A 20,923-nucleotide genomic window follows, 5' to 3' on the forward strand; every position below is an offset into this window, starting at 1 on the left:
AAATCACTTTGTTGAAAATGCACAGAATGAGTGCACATGTACACTACAAGATATTGAACACTATTAATATTGTAATTACAAGGTATATTAATTGTTTACATATACTGTAGCCTTTTAGTACATCAACCAATTCTGATCAAGATCTGGATCTCTAATGGTGTTCTTGCATATACCAGATCAGGATCAGGTTTTTCATCTTGTCCACTAAGGCGTGGTGTGGCTGCATGCTTTCCTTTCCACCTATTTCCACTTGTACCCATCCTATTTGGGTAGAATTAAAGCCTGCATTCATGCCTCAAGACTTGAAGTTTTAAATCGTATTTCAAGACTTTAAAAAAGGACAAGCATCATTTATTAAAGTAAATTGTTTTAAAACGGGTCTTGTACATAGCAAAAACAGTACCTTTAGCATTTAGGATTATAACCTGAAGCAATTCATGACAAAGTAAAAGAAAATCAAATATTAAAACACAAAAATGTAAAATAGGTTAAAAATCACAAAATCACTCGGAAATGGCACATTAGTAGACCTTTAAAAAACATTAGGTCAGTATGTTCTGATTACAAGTCATTGATGATAAAAACAGAATGACACAGGAATGAGAAAATTCATTATTCACATTTAGTTTACATTTTGTGTATTTAGGGATCCCAGAGTGTTGAAAAGATATGCTATATAATCCTAACTCCGAACAGTTAATATCTACAAAACAGGCATCAAATAGTAAGCAATTCATTATTAAGAAACAAATTTAAAGAAGTAATCTGAATCTATTTACAATAAGACATAGCCTGGTACTTCAATTCACAAAAAATGTGAAACGGTTGTCTACACTAATATTTCAATCAAGAGATGGTTACATGCATTTTGGAGACAGAATTGATTAAAACATACTGTTTCATGGACACAGGGTCATAATGCTATGGGCTCATCACACTGACCTAATTTCAGAGACAGCCTCAATATCATACATTTCTAAACATCTTTTCCATTTGTCCTCTCGGGCACATAAACAAAATAAATATCATTTTCTGATCAACTTGCTTCACTAAAGTCCTGGTAACTCGGTTTCCTGAAACAGCCAACATCATCTTTTTCTTTCTGCAATTATACTCCTGTTTGCTCTTTTATCCAGGCACGGAATTTTGGGACAGTGGTGTAAATGCCAGGTTTGTTTCTACGGGCACATCCATCACCCCAGCTCACCACACCTGCCAGAAACACTCGTCCAACTACATTACTGCTAGACATAGGACCCCCGGAATCTCCCTGAGAGGGAAAAATACAGAATCAGTCATTAGCTAAAAAAATGATATGAATATGTAATATGAGCATTTGTGTCTGTATAGTAAGATAACTACCAGTAGGTACATTTTACTTGAAGGAAAAAAAAAAAGAAAGAAACTACACCTGACAGGCATCCACCCCTCCTGCTAGGACTCCAGCACATGTCATGCGTGATGTGATCTGCCCATTCATCAATGAATCACATACTGTACTGTTAATTATGCGAACCTCTGCTTTCTGAAGCAGTGATGCACCAGAACCTACACAAACACACACAAATATTTATTTCACTTAAATATTTATCAGATCTTTCCAAAGAAATATTCTGTTTCTCACTCCTTTTAAAAAATGCAAAAGTTTTGTGATGTACATAAATGCTTTGGCTGAAACTGATTAGAGTGAGTGAGTGAACATTTCACATCATAAGCATTAAACACCAATTAAACACCAATTGAACACACCTCCTTCTCTGGTGGCACCCCAGCCAGTGATCCACACTGATTTGCCCACAGGGAAGACGTAAGAGGAGGATGGCAAACAAATGGGCCGGATGGTTTCCTTGAAAGCGACAGGTGTGTCCAGTTCCATAAGAGCCATATCGTAATCAAAGGTAAATTCATTGTAATTGGGGTGAGCAATGATCCTTTTTAGATAACGCTTTTCTGCTTTATTCAACTGATTTTGCCTGTGGAGGCCCAGATACACCTCCCATGATTCTGGCTGAGAGAGCCTGTTCTCACACACACATGCACACAGATTTTGGAAGATGTTAGACAAGCTTATTTATTTGGTGCCCTGTGCTTTTTTTTTTTAAATACATCATAAGTAGTTTAGAAAAAAGAAAAACAGATAACACTAATTTCAATGGTAAATATAAAGCATAAAATGAGCCATGTTTACCTAATTTTTGGTTCGTCTTGTACGCAGTGAGCAGCAGTGACTAGCCATTTCTCACTGATGATTGATGCTCCACACACATGCAGAGAGTTTTTGATATGAAGGCTGACTTGCCAAGGCCACTCCCCCTCTGTTGTATCCTGACCGCCCACAATACGTGAGGTTTTAAAAGGCTGCACTCCACATACTAGAAGAGAGGTAAGGAAATATTATTAAGGCTACATAAAAAAGGAAAATAAAAGTTAATTTATAGAATTTCCTTTAGTATCTTTTAAATCAGTGCAACAGTCCAAATCACCTGTTAATATGTAAGTTAATATTACATATCAAATCTCAAATAAAAAAAATTATTAATTATGTATTAGCTTTCTTGAATTTTATTTTTTACCACCACAGTTCTCATCTGACCCATCAGTACAATCCTTCTCTCCATCACACTCTGGGTTCTGTTTACTGATGCACTGGCCATCCTTGCATTGGTAATTAGTTTCCAGACATACAGTGCCTAAAAGGGAAAAAAGACCAGATATATAAATACAATTACAAAGGTTGACACATTAATATGGTAATGTTGATTATGATAAAGAAAAGTAATCTAATGTAATATGTAATGACATCATGGATAACCTTAACATGAACATGTAACTTACTTCTTCCGCAGTCTGCTTCATCTGACTTATCACTACAGTCATTTCTCCCATCACACCTTTGTTTGATTGGGATACACACACCATTTCCACATGCAAACTCTCCTTCTTTACAGGCAGGTCCTAAGGCAGAGTGCAAGAGAGTGTGTGAGAGAGAATGTGAAACATGAAAGATTAATTTGTCATAATTCATTAATTATGTTTAAAGCTCAGCTCTTACCACAATTCATTTCATCGGTCCTGTCTCCACAATCATCAACACCATCACATTTCCAGAACATTGGCTTACAAAGACCGTTGTTACATCTGATCATGTCAGACTTGCATTCTGTAAGTTAAAAACAAAAACAAAACAAAAAAAACATAAATGCATGCATAAACACTACATATTGACTGCTAATAATATTAGTTATATAATAAACTTATGCATTTTAATGGCTATATATTTACAGCTACTAAGTCAAAATTACTTTTATATCTACAGGGACAAGTATAAAAAGTTATGTTCACCTCTCACAGCAAACAGAGCATATTACACTTACATTTCCAGCATTTGTCCAGACAGACTTACATTATCTAATTGTTATACCACTGAGCAATTGAGGGATAAGGGCCATGCTGAGGGGCCCAATAGTGGCAGCTTGGTGGACCTGGGATTGAACTCACAACCTTCCGTTTGGTAACTCAACACCTTAACAACTAGGCTACCCCACACCCTCATTATTACAGTATATCAATGTATGAAATATTGTTATGATTGGTAGAAAACCTGACAACTCAGTACGTGCAGGTATTCTAGGTCAGTGTCCTGGCAGTACGTACCGCATTTCTTCTCATCACTATTGTCTCCACAGTCATTCCAACCATCACAGACCAGGGCATTACTGACACAGCGCTTATTGTTGCACAGGAACTTATCAGGACATGCTGAGGGAACAAGATAGAGAAAGGAGTTTTAGTACTAATGCCAGTCTTAGTTACTTTTGGCACTGGAAGTGGCAAAGGTATATCTTGAGTTCCTTTTGAAGAATAGGGCTCAACACTTACGGTTAGTTGGTACAAAAGCTTTGTAGTTTGCATTAAAGCCTCGATCCACATTTGATGCATCAGAGTAGAAAATCACAGTCATTTGGTTTGAGTTGCTGGTCCGCATGGTGGAAGATGGTAGTGAACCACAAAGCCTTTGGATAAACACAAAGTCAACACCTGAACACCCAATTATCTTTTTACCAAAAACTACCGAATTTTGGGCTTGAATATCCTGACATTTAACATTATTACAGCTTCAAATATTCAAAAATTCCAAAGTAATAATGGTTGTCTATGGATCTGCAGTATTTAGATCATCTTTGTCTTCTAGTAGGTTTTTGTTTACTTATTTTAGTGGTCTAACACAGTATATTGATGTAATTAAATTATGTAATGAATGTGTCTTCCAATAATTATTTTAGGGAATTATATCCAAAATCAGGTGAAGGTGCAGGAAGTACAGTATTTTTTAGATGTGTCATCGGTTTACGAGACCATTTCTTTTTAACGCCATACAAGATTCTATGGCTATAATCATGGTGAAAGCCCGGTAGTTATTCAGAAGTAAATCTAAATAACATGTTTAAGATTCAGCATTCCTAAAATTTTACTTTTCTTAACCAACTAAATCCAAATTTAGCCGTAAAGTGGTTTAATGTTCATAAGTAACAACAGAATAAAACAAGTTCTTCAAAGGGGTAGAAGTGTTACAATATATAATAATACAGTAAAATATGTTTGGTGGACAATGGATTCTGACCAGATGAGCACTTTGGAGAATTTACCCCTGATAAAATTTGTGTTTTGAGTGTCCTAACTGGCATGACTCACTCCCACAGATTATTAAAAAAGGGAATACGTTTTATCTGAACATTGTTTTATTTTATTCGCTGTTTAGTAATCCCATTCTATTGCCATCTATTTTTACTGTATGCATTTCATGTTAGTCTCAATTCTATGAAAGTATAGAGAATTTTAATGGTTCTGTAGATAATGCATTTTTGGGAGCATTGCCTGCTTGCTGATTACCAGATATTTCTGAGGGGCATTTTACACCTGGTCATTTCATGCGTTTTAGACCAGGTCTAAATGCCCTCCGAAACGTTTTTGAGACGGATATAAATCCGATCGATCAACCACTTCAGGAGGTGGTCTGGGACGCATTTCAGATGAAACTGGACAGGTGTAAATGAATGTGGTTGTTCAAGCCACATACATCTGCGCTATACTCCTCCCAAACGGAAGTACGTCACTCGCAAGTGATCTTTCACCCAGGTGTCTCGTTGGGTCTTAAAATGCACTGCTGCCGCCAGTGAAAATGCAGATAACAGTAAATGCTGTTTTTTGTAGCATAACCATAGTAACAAGTTTTTTCGTCTTCTTTTTTGATTGCATTCTGAAAACCGCATACACCAAAGCATGTTCCATTTTAATTACCCTGGAAATGAGGTAAAATATATTTGCATTTTGAGCGGGAGTAGAAAGATCGGATTGATATCCGATTCGCCAAGACGCATTTATGTTCCCTAATGTAATTGGAACGGTTTTAACAAATCAGAGAGCTATCGGATCAGAGAAAACACATGAAGTGACCAGGTGTAAAAAGGCCCTGACTGTCCAAGTACTCAGCAGAAAATAATATTAAAATTCATTGAGATGACAGGAGATAGAAATTTAATTAAGTCTTCACACTTTTTGGGGTGGTCAATTTTTATAGATTCTGCAGTGAAAACGGAACTTTGCTGTGGATACATATACCCTGCCACAATAAATTTGTTCCAAAAGCCGCTGCTGATTCCCAGATTTAGATCCCTTTTATAGTGTGGTATGTTGTGTGGATTCCCACAGAGGAATTACAAAATGTTTAAATCCACTTTTAGGTTCTCCAGATAATATGTAGACCTAATAAACAGATGTAATTTGGTTTTCTTTCATATAATGTTGAATGCTGACAAAACAAATAAGGATTCAGAGTCAATCTCTAAAGCCAATTCTGTGCCTTGGTGGTGTACAGTACCCAAATGTTACAGACAAAATACTTCCTTGATGTACTCCAATTTCTTGTTTATGTAGGCCAGACAGTAAGGGTGTTTGCTACCTTGACTCTAAAAGAGTCTGTTTGATAGAAATCTTACAAAGAAATTAGGCAAAGTACCACAGCAATTCATTGGGTTCAAATCTTTTAAAATTCCAAGTGTCCACGTTGTTTTCTAGACACTCTCGAAATAAAAAAAAAAAAGACAGCAACATGTTATTTTCTTCCACTGAAAAAAGCTGATGGTATGGCTCTATATTACTAGATCTAAAGTAGAAGTTTCTCAACTGATTAAATGTGTTTCAAAGGTTTTTGCTAGATTTGTTGGATGTCTGAATCAAAGTATTACAGCATTTTGCCTCTTTTTATAGCTTCCTTGTCCATTTATCATTGGACCATGGAATTGGTCTAGGGTTTTTGTTTAGAGATTTCTTAGGACTATATCATTTGCTATAGTGTGTGTGTGTGAAATTCTGCATGGTATCTGGGTTGTCCTCTAGAAAGCATGCAAATCTCTCGTAACAGAGTTTGAAACTAATACCAGTTTATACAATTTACTGTATTGTACTTTACCAACTTTAAATTGATTGTGATTGGAAAATTGTCACAAGCAAAAAGGTTATGAGATATATATATATATATATATATATATATATATATATATATATATATATATATATATATATATATATATATATATATATATATATATATATATATATATATATATTATGATATGCCAAGAGAAGAGCTGTGGTACTGTATGAGGAAGTCAGGAGTAGCAGAGAAGTATGTCAGAGTGGTGCAGGACATGTATGAGAGGAGCAGGACAGTGGTGAGGTGTGCTGTAGGTCAGACAGAGGAGTTTACAGTGGAGGTGGGACTGCATCAGGGATCGGCTCTGAGCCCCTTCCTGTTTGCTATAGTGATGGACCAGTTGTCAGAGGAGGTCAGACAGGAGTCTCCTTGGACGATGATGTTTGCAGATGACATTGTGATCTGTAGTGAGAGCAGGGAGCAGGTGGAGGAAAACCTGGAGAGGTGGAGGTTTGCGCTGGAGAGAAGAGGAATGAAAGTCAGTCGTAGTAAGACTGAGTACATGTGTGTGAATGAAAGGGAGGGAAGTGGAATAGTAAGGTTACAGGGTGAAGAGGTGAAGAAGGTACAGGAGTTTAAGTACTTGGGGTCAACAGTCCAGAGTAATGGAGAGAGTGGGAAAGAAGTAAAGAAGCGAGTGCAGGCAGGTTGGAGTGGGTGGAGAAAGGTGTCAGGAGTTCTGTGTGATAGAAAAATATCAGCAAGAATCAAGGGGAAGGTGTACAGGACAGTGGTGAGACCGGCCGTGCTGTATGGTTTAGAGACAGTGACACTGAAGAAGAGACAGGAGTCAGAGCTTGAGGTAGCCGAACTGAAGATGTTGAGGTTCTCTTTGGGTGTGACAAGATTGGACAGGATTAGGAACGAGTACATCAGAGGGACAGCCCATGTTGGACGTTTGGGGGACAAAGTTAGGGAGGCGAGATTAAGATGGTTTGGACATGTTCAGAGGAGGGAGAGTGAGTATATTGGTAGGAGAATGTTGGACATGGAGCTGCCAGGCAGGAGGCAAAGAGGAAGGCCAAAGAGGAGGTATATGGATGTAATTAATGAGGATTTGAAGCTAGTGGGTGCAAGTGTTGAGGATGCAGAAGATAGGGTTAGGTGGAGAGAGATGATTCGCTGTGGCGACCCCTGAAGGGAAAAGCCGAAAGAAGAAGAAGATATATTATATGATATATTTCCTGAATTTAAAGAAGTACTCTATCCATAATTTAAGTCATAAGATATGATTAAAAAAAAAAATCTTTAAATCTTCTTTCCTTTTGTATTGCAATGATTAATTCTCCACAGAAAGCAATGGCTATTAAAATCAGCTATTAGAATAAAAGGTAGATGGGAGTTAAAGAGTAAGGTGACTAAGGTAAAGGAGTTTGACTCCTAACCCTAAGGTTGTGGGTTTGAGTCTCGGGTATACCACGACTGAGGTGCCCTTGAGCAAGGCACCGAACCACCCCAACTGCCCCCAACCCCGAGTGCCACAGCATAAATGGCTGCCAACTGCTCCAGGTGTGTGTTCACGGTGTGTGTGTGTGTGCGTGTGTGTGTTCACTGCTGTGTATGCACTTTGGATGGGTTAAATGCAGAGAACAAATTCTGAGTACGGGTCACCATACTTAGTTGTGTCACGTCACTTCACTTCACTTCAAATAGAATAATCTGTAATGGATTTCTGCATCATCAGTGCTTCTGTCACCGGTAAATTGCCGTTTATATTTATATGACTATGAATTACAATTTCTTTTAAAATGCCTTTACCACCAGAAGACTTGCTTGCTATTGGGCCCGAAATATTAAAAATACTCTGGTTAAGGCTTTTCTTGAGAGTTGATTTCTGTTCTGTTCTGTTGTTCCTGGCCAGCTATTATGAAGGGCTTTTTTTTCATTACAGAAATTTTTGGTCATCCACCACAGATGTGTTCCATGGTCTTCCAGGCCTTCTGGTCTTGCTGAGCTCACCAGTACTGAACTGTAATCCCTATATCATTAGCCTGATTGCATTTAAAGCTGATAGTATTTTGAGCTATGTTGAGAAGGATTTTTGTTAAAAAAAAAAAAAAAAAAAAAAGTAGCAAAAAAGTTTCAATCATGTGTGCAATTTTTATTTTGCACAATCATTGTCTTAGTTTCATTAATGTTGTCAATATTTCTACTCTTAGGCACACACTTGCACTCTCTCAGGTAAGTAACAAACCCAACAAATTGCATTGTTACTCACTTCTCATCATTGACCTGGACAAAATCATTCAAACAGGACCCACCGACAGACATCATGAATTTAGAGAAGGTCAGCTTCACATGCATTGTAGGTGGCACCTTCAGGACAAAAATGTTCAAACAAAAATATGATTAAATGCAGTAAAGGGAGTAGTCAAATATTAGTTTCAGTATAAGAGGCTGTCTAACCTCGATGTTCCATTCACACCTCATGAGTGGTGGATAGTATTTTGGATAGTTTGGTGATGTAAAAGTTCCAGACATTCCTGTGAGATTTCCACCACATGTCATTGCTACAGGCAGGCAGAAACAAGAGAAAGAGAAATCTGGTCTTAAAAGGGATTCACGAGAAGGCATTTTGAGAGGTATTTATTTTGGGGAAAAAAAAACATTTGTTTGTTTAAAAAAATTAATCGATTTTCACAATCTAAATACTATTCACAACCAAGATGAAATTATGTTAAAAGCTTTAACACGTGAATGTAGAGTCAATAACTCCTTTTAACAAACTTTTAAACAAATTTTCTGTCCTTTAAACAATTTTAGTTCAATATGAATACATTATAATACACTATGTGACCTTACAACAGTATATTACATCTATGAACTGTGTTTAGCATATGAAATATGAAATAATATATAGCATTTAAATGTACAGGCTAAACCACTGATGGATCCCTTAAATATTCCTTATTCATACCTCCATTTCTTTCCACAGGCACCTGAGACAATTGTGCTCTGAAACCAGGAAAGTCCCCTAGTTCGTTGGTTACAAGAGTCAACAGCATGACATTTCCAGAGGAGATAAATCCGAGGGGGTTATTGGGTGAATAGTGTCCACATTTCCTATTAAATTCAAAAAAGGAATAAGATCAAACTGTTCTTAATCTTCTTAATGATAGAGGCATATGGGGAAAAAAAACATTCACAATATGAAGTCCTCCACAATAATGCTGTAAGTAACAATGTCAATATTATTTCCATATAATTATTTTTCAATACATCTTATTTCCCCATACATTAGCTCCATAAACCCTCCCCAAAGATAGTTGCTTGGTACCCCCAATTCTGCAAACCTTGGAAAATTTGGTTTCAGATGAGGGGACGCAAAATCTTGAGAATCATATACTGTAAATACAGCATGCCCCAAATCATCTATTTTTCATGAAACATGCCCAAATATACGCAGGTGGTGCTAGAGTGAGCCAATAACAGAAAAACCTTCAGCAGGATATGATTCAATATCAAAGAAATAGGGAAAAAACTGAAAACCTAATTTAGACAAAGTCACAAAGTGTGCGTATAAAATTAAGACATAAAATAATACATCAATTTTGTCGATTCACTATAAATCACCTATTCATTCATATGCAAAATTTCTGCATAGGGAAAACAAAAAACTTTTAACTTATTAAGCTGGGACTCACTGGCCAAACATAATTGGTGCATTAAACACTTGGGTTTGCATTGCTGCTTCTTGAACATCTTTATTAATATACATATAACTATTATTAGTAACTCATGATGCTAGCAGCAAAAGGAATTCAGAAGTCTAAAGAAACGTTCTGTCTCCCAATTTACAGGGAAATACATCCAATCGAACTAGGAAGAAATTCATCATGCAACAAAAGACAGAATGTGTTTCACCTCCTGATATGAAGATTGAAGGGAAAAGTCCCTCAAAAAGCAACAACAGAAATTAACTGGCATACAAGCCTGGCAAAGCATCACAAATGAAGAATGCAACAGTTTAATGATATCAGTACTGCAAGCAAGGGATATTCAACCAAATATTGTGTCATTTGTAATATCATTTGCTCATCGAAAAACTGCTTGGTTCCCCACAAGAGGTGGCAGGGTGTTAAACACATCTAGATGTAAAAAACCAGGAAATAAAAGATCTGATCTATCATCTCAGTCATCTTTTGATTTCAATCCAAATGTCTAAATAAAAAAATAAGTAGCATTGCCAGTCCACTCCTGTACACCTGCACATTCATGCCTTTATCTAACCAGTCTTTATTTAAACTCTAGTTAATTAAACCATTTTTTGCAGCAAAGTGAACACACTTCAGAAATGTCATCACTAAAAGTTTACTTGTTTGATAATTGACTTTTTTATTTCCTCTTGCAATAAAGCAAAATTACATTTTGCTTTATTGTTTTTTTTTTTTTGGTTTTCTACCAGTCCTATTTTGTCTTACATTTACAGCATTTAGCAGATGCCCTTATGCAGAGAGACTTACATTTTTATACAACTGAGCAATTGAGGGTTAAGGGCCTTGCTCAGGGGCCCAGCAGTGGGAACCTGGTGGACGGAGGAATCGAACTCACAACCTTCCGATTGGTAGCCCAACACCTTAACCACTAGGCTGCCACATCCCTAGTCTTCATTTAATAGATACCTCATTTCCTTTTCCTTTTCAATGTTTTTATTCAGGGTCTAAATAACAATTTAGCAGTCCTCACCAACCTCAGTAAACAAATATCTTAAGGTAACAAAAACGCAAAAGATTTCAATATAGAAATTTTCCCCAAAAAATTAAACAAACATTCGAAAAACACATGGGAAATATTTTGAAATCCATTCCTGCATAAACAATTATTAAAAGAGTAATTAATAGCCAGCTGTTAATAATGAAATGACTACCAGATGTGCATGAATTCTGAATAGTCTGTCAGTTTGTAGTCCCTGAATACTGACTAGGGAAATTAGATAAATAAACAGTGAGATTTATTTTACCGGCTGCCACAACTCACTCATCAGCAAAATCTATTTTCTTATTCATGAATAATTTGTCCAGCAAATTTGTAACTAATCTGCAGACATTCTATAACTGGATGTATTGTAAATAAGATGTACACAATGACTAATTATGACTTGTATCCCATACATAATTAAAAAAAAAAAAAAAAGTTTATTTTTTTTTCCTTTTAAAGAAAAGAAGAATAAAAGAAAAAAGTACTTCAAACTTACTGAGCCATAAGTCGCCTCTCCATTGCCAAGAGTGAGTCATACACTTTGATAAAGTCACTGCTGCAGTCTTCCTCCACATTGAAAGTAGTGAAGTCTAGCTTGATGATGTTGCCAGGGTCAGCTCGTAATTGCCACTGTGCAAACGTATTTTGTGGATATGGGTAGTTAGGAAACCCAGGTGACATGATATCAATGACTTCATTAGGCCTTGTGTGCACAGCATACGTATACACTGTAGGGAAATAAATCTTAGTATCATTCCTTACACGCAACCCACAAAACATATCAGTTCATTCAAATTTTTAAACCAAATTTTTAAAAAGTACAACTTACTCTGCTTTGTAAATATCTGAGAATCTAAAGCTATAAACAGAAAAAGACCCAATGAAAAAATTAGATGGTAAGATGACAAAAATGTGATATGGTCTAAATTAATACATAGAACCATGCAAATTATGTACCAGAAGTATCTATTCTAGTGAATAACAGATTGTCTGATTTTAGACTTCGCTGCTTCTTTATCGTGTCATCCATAGTAGTCATTGTGTTATCCACAGTAGCCTCCTGTGACACTGGAACATGGAACTCTGACAGATAATATGCTATTACACTGCCTTCACTAGAGTAAGAGGGAAGAAGGACAATGTTATTTTATACAATGTGCAATCATTTCATTCACCAAAAAACAGCAAACTGCTGAATGCCCTTGTATTATAGTAATTAATAAATACATATATACCCACACACACACCATGTCTGTGTGAATATACATTATATTTAATAAACATTCACAAATGTAGCTAACCTAATATTAAACTAATAGTTTCTCAAATATTAAGTCTGACATTTATGACCGCTGTTATTTGTAAAATAAATATATAATTCATAACATGACTAAAAATATCCTTAACCAAGCTAATAACCCAATAAAAATAACAATGACTAAGTAACAAACTGGTATTATTTGAAGTATGTAACAAATACTAATTGGCAGACTTTAATTACCTAAAAACTGGCAACAACTTCATAAAATCAGCAGGTTCATAAAGAACAGAACCCGTTTGGTTGTTGCCAAATGAACCTAATAATAAAACAAATAAACCAATTACACTTCCCAATATGTATACCCCAGTGGTTGGGTTAAAAGAATAAATTTTGTTTTTAACTGTAGGTTATTTTTTTCTTTACAGTATAGTCAAGTTTACAGATTAATGACAGTACCTGAAAGCTTGTACTGTAGAACCAACATAATATTTTGACAGCTGGGGAATCCTGGAGTAGAGTTCTCTTAACTGAAATGGATAGCATTGAGAAACAAAAATTTTATAGCCTTTTAAAACAAAAAAAGGAAGAAAAAGAGAGAGAGAGAGAGAGAGAGAGAGAGAGAGAGAGAGAGAGAGAGAGATCCCACAAACCAAGGCTAATTACATTACTCAGGTGTTCTGACAATAGGTCTTACTTGGGAAGTTACTTGGTTGGCCAGGTCCTGAAACTCTGTACTATTGGGGTTCTCATAAGCCTCCAAAAAGACTTGATTTGTGATGTTCATAGAGCCAGCGTACATCTTTTTCACCCTGGTATCCTTCCGAACTAAAAGACCAGGCATAGATGTTAAAACATAAAAAAAGATGCTAAAATTACCAAGAGAGGTCATACGTTGCTCCATATAAATGAAATAAACACAAACAAACATTTCTGTGTTAAGGTCAAGGTAAAACAAAAAAGAGAACATCCTCCTTTAGTTCTTTGTATATTAATTACAATTGTGTGATCCTCAGCAAATTCAACAAACAGAAAATAACCTCAGATGACAACAGATTTCAATATGTACTGATTTTCCCTCAAAAAAGAATTAAACATTTTAAAAGACTCTGGCTTATCTGCAACATATTGTATATTCATGTTTCCACAACTGTATGTAGAACAAACTGAGGATTTACATTTGCAAACTTTTCTCTGACAAATGCTACTGTGACAGAAAACCTCACCACACACGTTCACACAAATTAGATTTTGGGATACCATTAGATGGCTACACAATAGTCTACTAACAACTACCACATTCCTGCAAACATGTTGAACAATAATTTCAGTGATACTAAAAAAAGGAAAAAAAAACAACTGCATTATCACTGAATATAGTGACATATTAACCTGACAGTGCTGCTCTATTTCTCTTGTTTTGTTGCGTCTTGAGGTAGCTTCCTGGTTTATGGTCAAAAGGACATATTTGTAAATTCGGTCCCAACAGTGGCAGCTTGGCTGTGCTGGGCCTTGAACCTCAAACAACTTTTGAACTTTCATCCCTGAGCATTGGAGCTACCACTTCCCATCAGGGCCAGTTCCAGCCAATTACATTAGGGTGGGTTGGTATAAATAATATTTGGGCAATCAGTGGTAGTGGCCATAACACCTAGATGTTTTTTATGTAGAGATGGAGATGTAAAGAACTTTACAATGTAAAGTAGTGAGTGTACAGCTTGTATAACTAAATTTTCTGTACCCTCAAAATAACTCAATACACAACCATTAATGTCTAACCACTGGCAATAAAAGTGAGTACACCCCCAAGTAAAAAAAAGTCTAGATTGGGCTCAAAGTGTTAATATTTTGTTTGGCCACCATTATTTTCCAACACTGCCTTAATCTTCTTGGGCATGAAGTTCACCAGAGCATCACAGGTTGCCACTGAAGTCCTCTCCCACTCCTCCATGCCAACATCACTGAGCTGGTGGATGTCAGAGACCTTGTGCGCCTCCACCTTCTGATTGAGGATCCCCCACAGATGCTCAATAGGGTTTAGGTCTGGAGACATGCTTGGCCAGTCCATCACCTTTACCCTCAGCTTCTTTAGCAAGGCAGTGGTTGTTGTAGAGGTGTGTTTGGGGCCGCTATCATGTTGGAATACCACCCTGCGGCCCAGTCTCCGAAAAGAGGGGATTATGCTCTGCTTTAGTATGTCACAGTACAAAATAACTAACGGGACAATTTTATGCAGCCCAGTTTCCCCAATCAAATCCTTTGACCGTAAACCTGGAAGCTGGCTGAAGAAACAATAGGTGAAAGAGAAATAATATCAAATGTAATGATGTTTTGGCTGGCTCTCTAACCAGCCTTCTCACAATGTGTAAAATCAAAATGTACCCGTGTCCTCCTCCAGGCATATTTCATTACAACACTGATTGCTATAAATGTCAATTATTTCAATAAATATGGGGTTTTGAGCCAAAGTGTAATTTTATGCCTTAATACATTATGTGGATAACAGTTAACAAAACTGCATTCAGCAAGAACTCACAGTGGAAATGCCACACAAGAAGTCCTGTCATCAAAGCCACAACAGCAGCAAAGATGACTATGCCAATAATGGCACCAGTCTTCCCTGGATGTTTCTTCTTCTCCAGCTTTTTGGAATCTGTTGCTGGAAGAAATGTTACTGCTTGGTCCCAGTCCTTGTCCTAAAAATGCAAGCAATGGTAGGCAGTTAAATGAAAAGTACAGAAGAGCTAATTTTAATGTATTTTTTTAAACCAGATATGATCTGTGTATTGTTTCTGTATGCTGCAGTGCCATACCCACTTGATCACTGAATCTTTTTAAATTAGCACACTGAGAGCTCAGGTAGTAGTGGAGTCTCTAATACTTGAGATTCTGCACTATTTATAGGTACCTATTTAAATGTAAGCATATTTCCAATATTGACCATGTTAATTACTTCGTACAAATGATCAAATTTTTCTCATGCTTAATCTCTTCTTTTGAAGAATGTTCAGGTAAAGATTGGGTGGGTTTGAATTTTCGGTGTTTCATAAGGTTTGACAAACTTGTGGAGTCAGCACAAGTGCACACTTCATGAAAGCAAATTAATTATTAAATTAATATAATGATTCTGACTAAAAAAGTTGCTGTTAAAATGTAGGCTAGGTGTTTAAGCATGCTGATACTGGCAGTTCTGTCTTTACCTGCTGTTAACCTCTAATTCAAATAGCCACAATTCATTGAATTGTTAATCACAGCTACGGTGGTTGTATAGGTTTTTAAGACAGAACTTGTATGTAGTTTGGATGGTTCCCATTTCACATTAATACCCATTTACCTGAGACAGCTAGTCTACAAGTAAACATCTTAGCTAAATAATGCAATGCCACTCATCACTGGGGTTTGTGTGAGGGATAAGTGTGAGACTCTCTATGTTGTCAAACGTGACCAGAATTCTACTCTTTTGTCAGGTAAATAGAATCATTCCTGGACACACTGAATGGCACCAAAATTCTCAACTCTAATTACTTGGGCTGTCTACCACATTATACTGAAGTTAAAATTAAAAGAAGTACAGACATCCCACTTTAATTTTAGTGTCATTATAGTACAAAGTTGTACAGGTGAGCATTGTAACAGCTTTTCCTGTGTGATCTGTCACCTTTTTTGGGAACCAAAAGTAATTGGGTAACCATCTGCTCAACTGTACGTGTTATTCCTTCATTATTTCTATTAGACGTAAGGAGTTAAAAGGTCTAGATTTGGCTTTGTTGCATTACATTTAAAATCTGTTGCAGTAAACTCTTAAAATGAAGTCTAAAGGGCAGCAAGAGAAGTAAGCCATCCTTAAATGACCCTCCAATAGGAAGGTTTATCTGTGTGAAAGTCAATAAAAAGGAAGCCTTCAACAGAGCAAATACAGAAGACATAGCAGAGAATGTAAACCAGTGGCAATCCTAAAAACTGGGTAGACTAGATCAGAGTTTATGAAAAACTTTATTTAAATAAAAAGCTTTTATAGCCAATCGATTTATGAGACAAAGATCAACTTGTACCAAAATTATGGGAAGAGAAGAGTATGGAGAAGGAAAGGAACTGCTTAGAACACTACCTCATGTTATTGCATGGGCATGTATGACTGCGAGAAGAATTGTTTCCTTGTATTTATTCATGATAAACGCAGCAGGATTAATTCATAAGTGTATAGGCCTATATTATCTAAATAGATTCAACCAACTATGTCAAAACCTCACACTGCAGATGGCCTGAAGCATACATTTTTAAGCAACTAAAGACTATTTTAAAGTTAACTAACTGACCTGAATCTAATTGAGCAGATAGGTCTTGAAAGATACAGATGTTATCAGACATCACTAATGTGTACTGCAACTATGAGTCAGTTGTACTTCTCAGGTTTGGTTTTTGGCAATCTAATAAGCTAAAATGACATCTCAGTGCTGTTTTTCTTTTGTCTTGTCAACACCCTTTGATGGCAGTACAGCATAAAAAAATGGCTTTCTGTGTTAAATTTGTAGCCAGGCTTTCAAAAGCTACATGCACATACATAAGCCTTTGTCATAAATTATATTAGACCATTACCATGTTCATTCACTTTCATTTAGAATAGTGACTAAACTGACATGACCACAAGAAACATTATTTACAAACATTAAACATTACAAATTCTTAGCTTGAACCTTTTTAAAATTATTAGTGGTGCTTATGTACGGTTCATGCAAAATGCTTTAAATTATCTGTGTACAGGACCAGGCCTGCCCCTACTGTGCACCATAATACACCACCAATGAAAAGTGTTGTGTGTACTATTGTTTTAGTATAACATGGCATAATAGTAGTGCCAAGGCAGTTTTTGGGGGTTTGAAACCTGTCTGCAGGAACACGTGGTAAAACACGATTGCCTAATAATTCAAAAGCGATACTGTACATCAACTGTTTGAAGAAATACATGCCATGACACGCTTAGCTAATACACTGAAGAGACACATTCCAAATGTCGCTAGCATATGCACCATTGTAAATACTCATGTAGATATCAGATCTCAGAATTTTATTAGACAAAAGGTATGATGCAAATAAAATCCACTGAAAAAAATCTAACTGAGTTCAGATTTTTCTCATGAATGGCAGTCAATGTTGTAATCTTGCAATTCCACTCATTCACTGAGGAGGAAAACAGCCTTTAGCTTTAAGCGTAAACAGCTGGAGTCCTCTGTACTTTCTTCTCATGTCAGAAACTAAACAGCAATATCAGAATCACATAAAATACCTGAATGTGATCTATTTTATCCTTTACAGAATTCTTATTACACTAAGACACATATGCAAAAAATTTAAATATTAAAATTGTTTTGAAACATCCCATTTCATATACTTATGAGATTATGTGTGTGTGTGTGTGTGTGTGTGTGTATTACGGACTATCTTCTTACTGTTTATAACACAAAAAGCTAGACTCATCTATAGCACTGCAGATTTTAAAGAACCAGTCAAACAGTTTACAGTCCTTTTAAAAAGATGAATTGAACAAAGAACATGTTATTGTTTATCATATATGTGTAAGCTTAATTATCAACCTCTTTCAGTGAAACATTGGACCTTCGTTCTCATTTTACAAAGCAGAACAATAGGTGAATAATAAAAAACACCTTTGTTTGATCATTTTATCTTAATTTAGTTATTTTAATTTTAGTAATTATGATAACTGATAGTAACGTATTAAACAATAAAAAATAAAAACAGTAGATGGGCTTTTATAAAATCCATATTAGTAATTTATACTCATAACCATGTCTTGGCAGGTAACTGCGTAGAAAACTACTGAGGTCATTTTTTCTAAAGCATGATACTATAGGCAATGCTAATATAGCATCAAAAGGTAAAAGGCCTACCGAAGACTTTGGGGTGTAACGCATTCCTGCATCCATCGGGTCCATGACATTTGCCGATTTGTTTGTAATGTTTCTCTTTCTTCCGCCTATTCGTCAGTACCTTTAGACATCCGGTGTCACTTCTTTTTAGAACAATTCAGGTTGAGTAAAACCAGTCCTCAAACCTGTCTTGCTGTTCGTTGTCGACGGCAGGTGAGCCGAGTAACCTAAATAACCCCAAACAAATAAAACCGTAGTCTTTTAAATGAAAACGCAATGATTAAAAACAAACGACGCAAATACGAATAACTAAAAGTACATTTTCTAAATCCAGGAGCTATTTCGTTTCATATACAACGAGCATAACAATAAAGAGTCGCATTCACAAACACACGGAACATGTCATTTACCTGTGTGTGACTTCCGGATTCAGGTTACAAAAGCGATACTAACCTGTGGGACTCATGACCGCGCCCTCGGAGACGCGACGGAGCGCAAAAACGTCACACGTCAGAAACTCAGTTTTGATGAAACCGGGTACTTTAATACTCATTAGTTGTCACACCTACTGACCGGCAAAAACACATTACACAGGTTTCTGTTGCGTCAAAATGGCTCATAGGGAAGAGCGGGCTCACAAACTAACACATTGTTTTCTCGAGTTTGCGAAAAAGCACTTAGTATGGTTTTGTTTTATTAATAAAACACACCTTTATTATTATTATTATTATTATTTTATTATTATTTTTAATTTCTTTTTTTTTTCATAGAAAGACGGAAGTGAAACATAAAATCCCCCTCTTACAAATAGATTTAATTAATTTAAATAAATAAAAGATTTCATTTTAATTAAAAGAAGAAACGTAGAAGATAAACTATTATGTGATTAATGTATATTTGTTAACTTTTTCAGTGCATCTGGAAAGTATCCAGTGCTTCACTTTTTCCACATTTTCCATTTTTATTCCAAAATGGATCAAATTCATTATTTTCCTCAAAATTCTACAAACAATACCCCCCCCCATAGTGACAACGTGAAAGAAGTATGTTTGTAATCTTTGATAATGTATGTACATAAGTATTCACAGCCTTTGCCATGACGCTCAAAACTGAGTTCAGGTGCATCCTGTTTCCACTGATCATCTTTGAGATGGTTCTACAACTTGATTGGACTCCACCTGTGGTAGATTCAGTTGATTGGACATGTTTTGGAAAGAGACACACCTGTCTATATAAGGTCCCACAGTTAACAGTGCATGTCAGGGTTCCTGTGGCCGTCGGTTGAGTGCAGTAGCCGGGAGGGGAAGTTCGCGGTATTCGACATCGTAGAGTTGAGTGAGTAGCTGACCGTTTGTCGGCTAAGGGCTCGTGCGGCGGGGTAGCATCAACTGTGCTGAGACTGGAGAGTATGGAAGCAGGTAGTATGGATGATGAAGATGATTCTTCAGTAATTGATAGTGAGGGATGGTCACAGATTACGGATTCAACAAACAAAAGGAAAACTCGAGATTCTGAGTCAGATGACAACAATACTAGAGTAGAAATAAACAAAGTAAGGAAAACTGACGTAGAATACAAAGTAATGGTTGCATTTTCTGGAACAGTTGAAAACATCAATAATCCAATGAAACTTACAAAAATAATCAAAAAATCAATTGGATATATTAAATCAGCAAGATATCTGTCAAATAACCGTATCCTCCTTTTTTGTGTTGACAAAAAGCAGCAAGAGATTGCACTGAAGATCAAAGAGCTTGGAGGTAAAGCAGTCAACTGTTATGTACCGGGGGAATTTAAAGGAGTAATTATGGGGGTACCTGTATCCTTATTAGGGATGAGCGAGTACAGCATTATCTGTATCTGTATCCGTATCTGTTAACCATATGAATTATCTGTATCTGTATCCGTACTCGGAGTGGGTGGGCCCTAACCCGGTTTGTCTTGAAATGGGCGGGGCTTTAACCGGTAATAATTAATTTGTAATATTTATAACACTAGCTTACTACCTTTATGTTTTTATGAAATACAGCAAAAACGTGTCAGACACTCAGTGTCTGGTTACTGGTTAGAGACAGCTGAAGGTTTAAAAAAGAACAAAAATCTCCGACAGGCAGAGACGCAATGCGAGTTGCATTCTACCAAGCAAGCACCACGTCTGAACGAACCCACGTTTACCAGAACTCTACTGGTTAGTAAATACATATTATTAACGTTACAACCCGAAGTAAAAAGCTGAAGAAACCCTAAACGTTAACGGAAAAGACCCGCGAACCTGAGTGACTGAGGGAGAGACAGAGAGCTGTTCTGTGTGTGACTGTGAGTGAGCAGAGCGAGACACGGCAACACAATACATCTGTATGTGTGTAGGGGAGGGGCGCTGTTACTAGCCTATCACAGAACGCTGACACAATCAGCTACCCAATGATGATTTTCATTCAATCCGAGCACAGATATTGACTCGTATTACTCGTATAATACTCGTACTCGGCAGAAGTGCTTTATCCGTACCGGATACTCGTTTCAGCCGAGTATCCGGCTCATCTCTAATCCTTATCTGATGACGTTTTAAAGGCACAGATTGCAAACAAA

At 36.5% G+C, this 20,923-nt stretch overlaps 1 protein-coding gene across 3 annotated transcripts; it reads right to left on the minus strand.

Moving 5' to 3' along the window:
• Positions 1-514: 514 nt before the first annotated feature.
• st14a (ST14 transmembrane serine protease matriptase a) lies at positions 515-18,803 on the minus strand. Of its 3 annotated transcripts, none has more exons than XM_060877680.1 (20): positions 18,788-18,803; positions 18,356-18,561; positions 14,986-15,145; positions 13,147-13,277; positions 12,909-12,979; positions 12,149-12,306; positions 12,021-12,050; positions 11,688-11,919; positions 9,411-9,556; positions 8,900-9,003; positions 8,712-8,809; positions 3,880-4,013; positions 3,655-3,759; positions 3,053-3,160; positions 2,836-2,955; positions 2,574-2,690; positions 2,189-2,372; positions 1,750-2,018; positions 1,412-1,548; positions 515-1,270 (listed from the first exon to the last, which is right to left on the minus strand). In XM_060877680.1, the coding sequence occupies exons 2-20, from the start codon at positions 18,398-18,400 to the stop codon at positions 1,109-1,111; spliced, it is 2,511 nt and encodes an 836-aa protein (XP_060733663.1). In that variant the 5' UTR covers positions 18,401-18,561; positions 18,788-18,803; the 3' UTR covers positions 515-1,108. The 3 variants fall into 3 exon arrangements, with proteins under 3 accessions (XP_060733663.1, XP_060733662.1, XP_060733660.1); XM_060877679.1 differs by lacking the exon at positions 18,788-18,803 and adding an exon at positions 18,745-18,774; XM_060877677.1 differs by lacking the exon at positions 18,788-18,803 and having other exon boundaries at positions 18,356-18,738.
• Positions 18,804-20,923: the final 2,120 nt, after the last annotated feature.

Source organism: Tachysurus vachellii, chromosome 9 (assembly GCF_030014155.1).
Source record: "Tachysurus vachellii isolate PV-2020 chromosome 9, HZAU_Pvac_v1, whole genome shotgun sequence".
NCBI classification, from domain to species: Eukaryota; Metazoa; Chordata; class Actinopteri; order Siluriformes; family Bagridae; genus Tachysurus; species Tachysurus vachellii.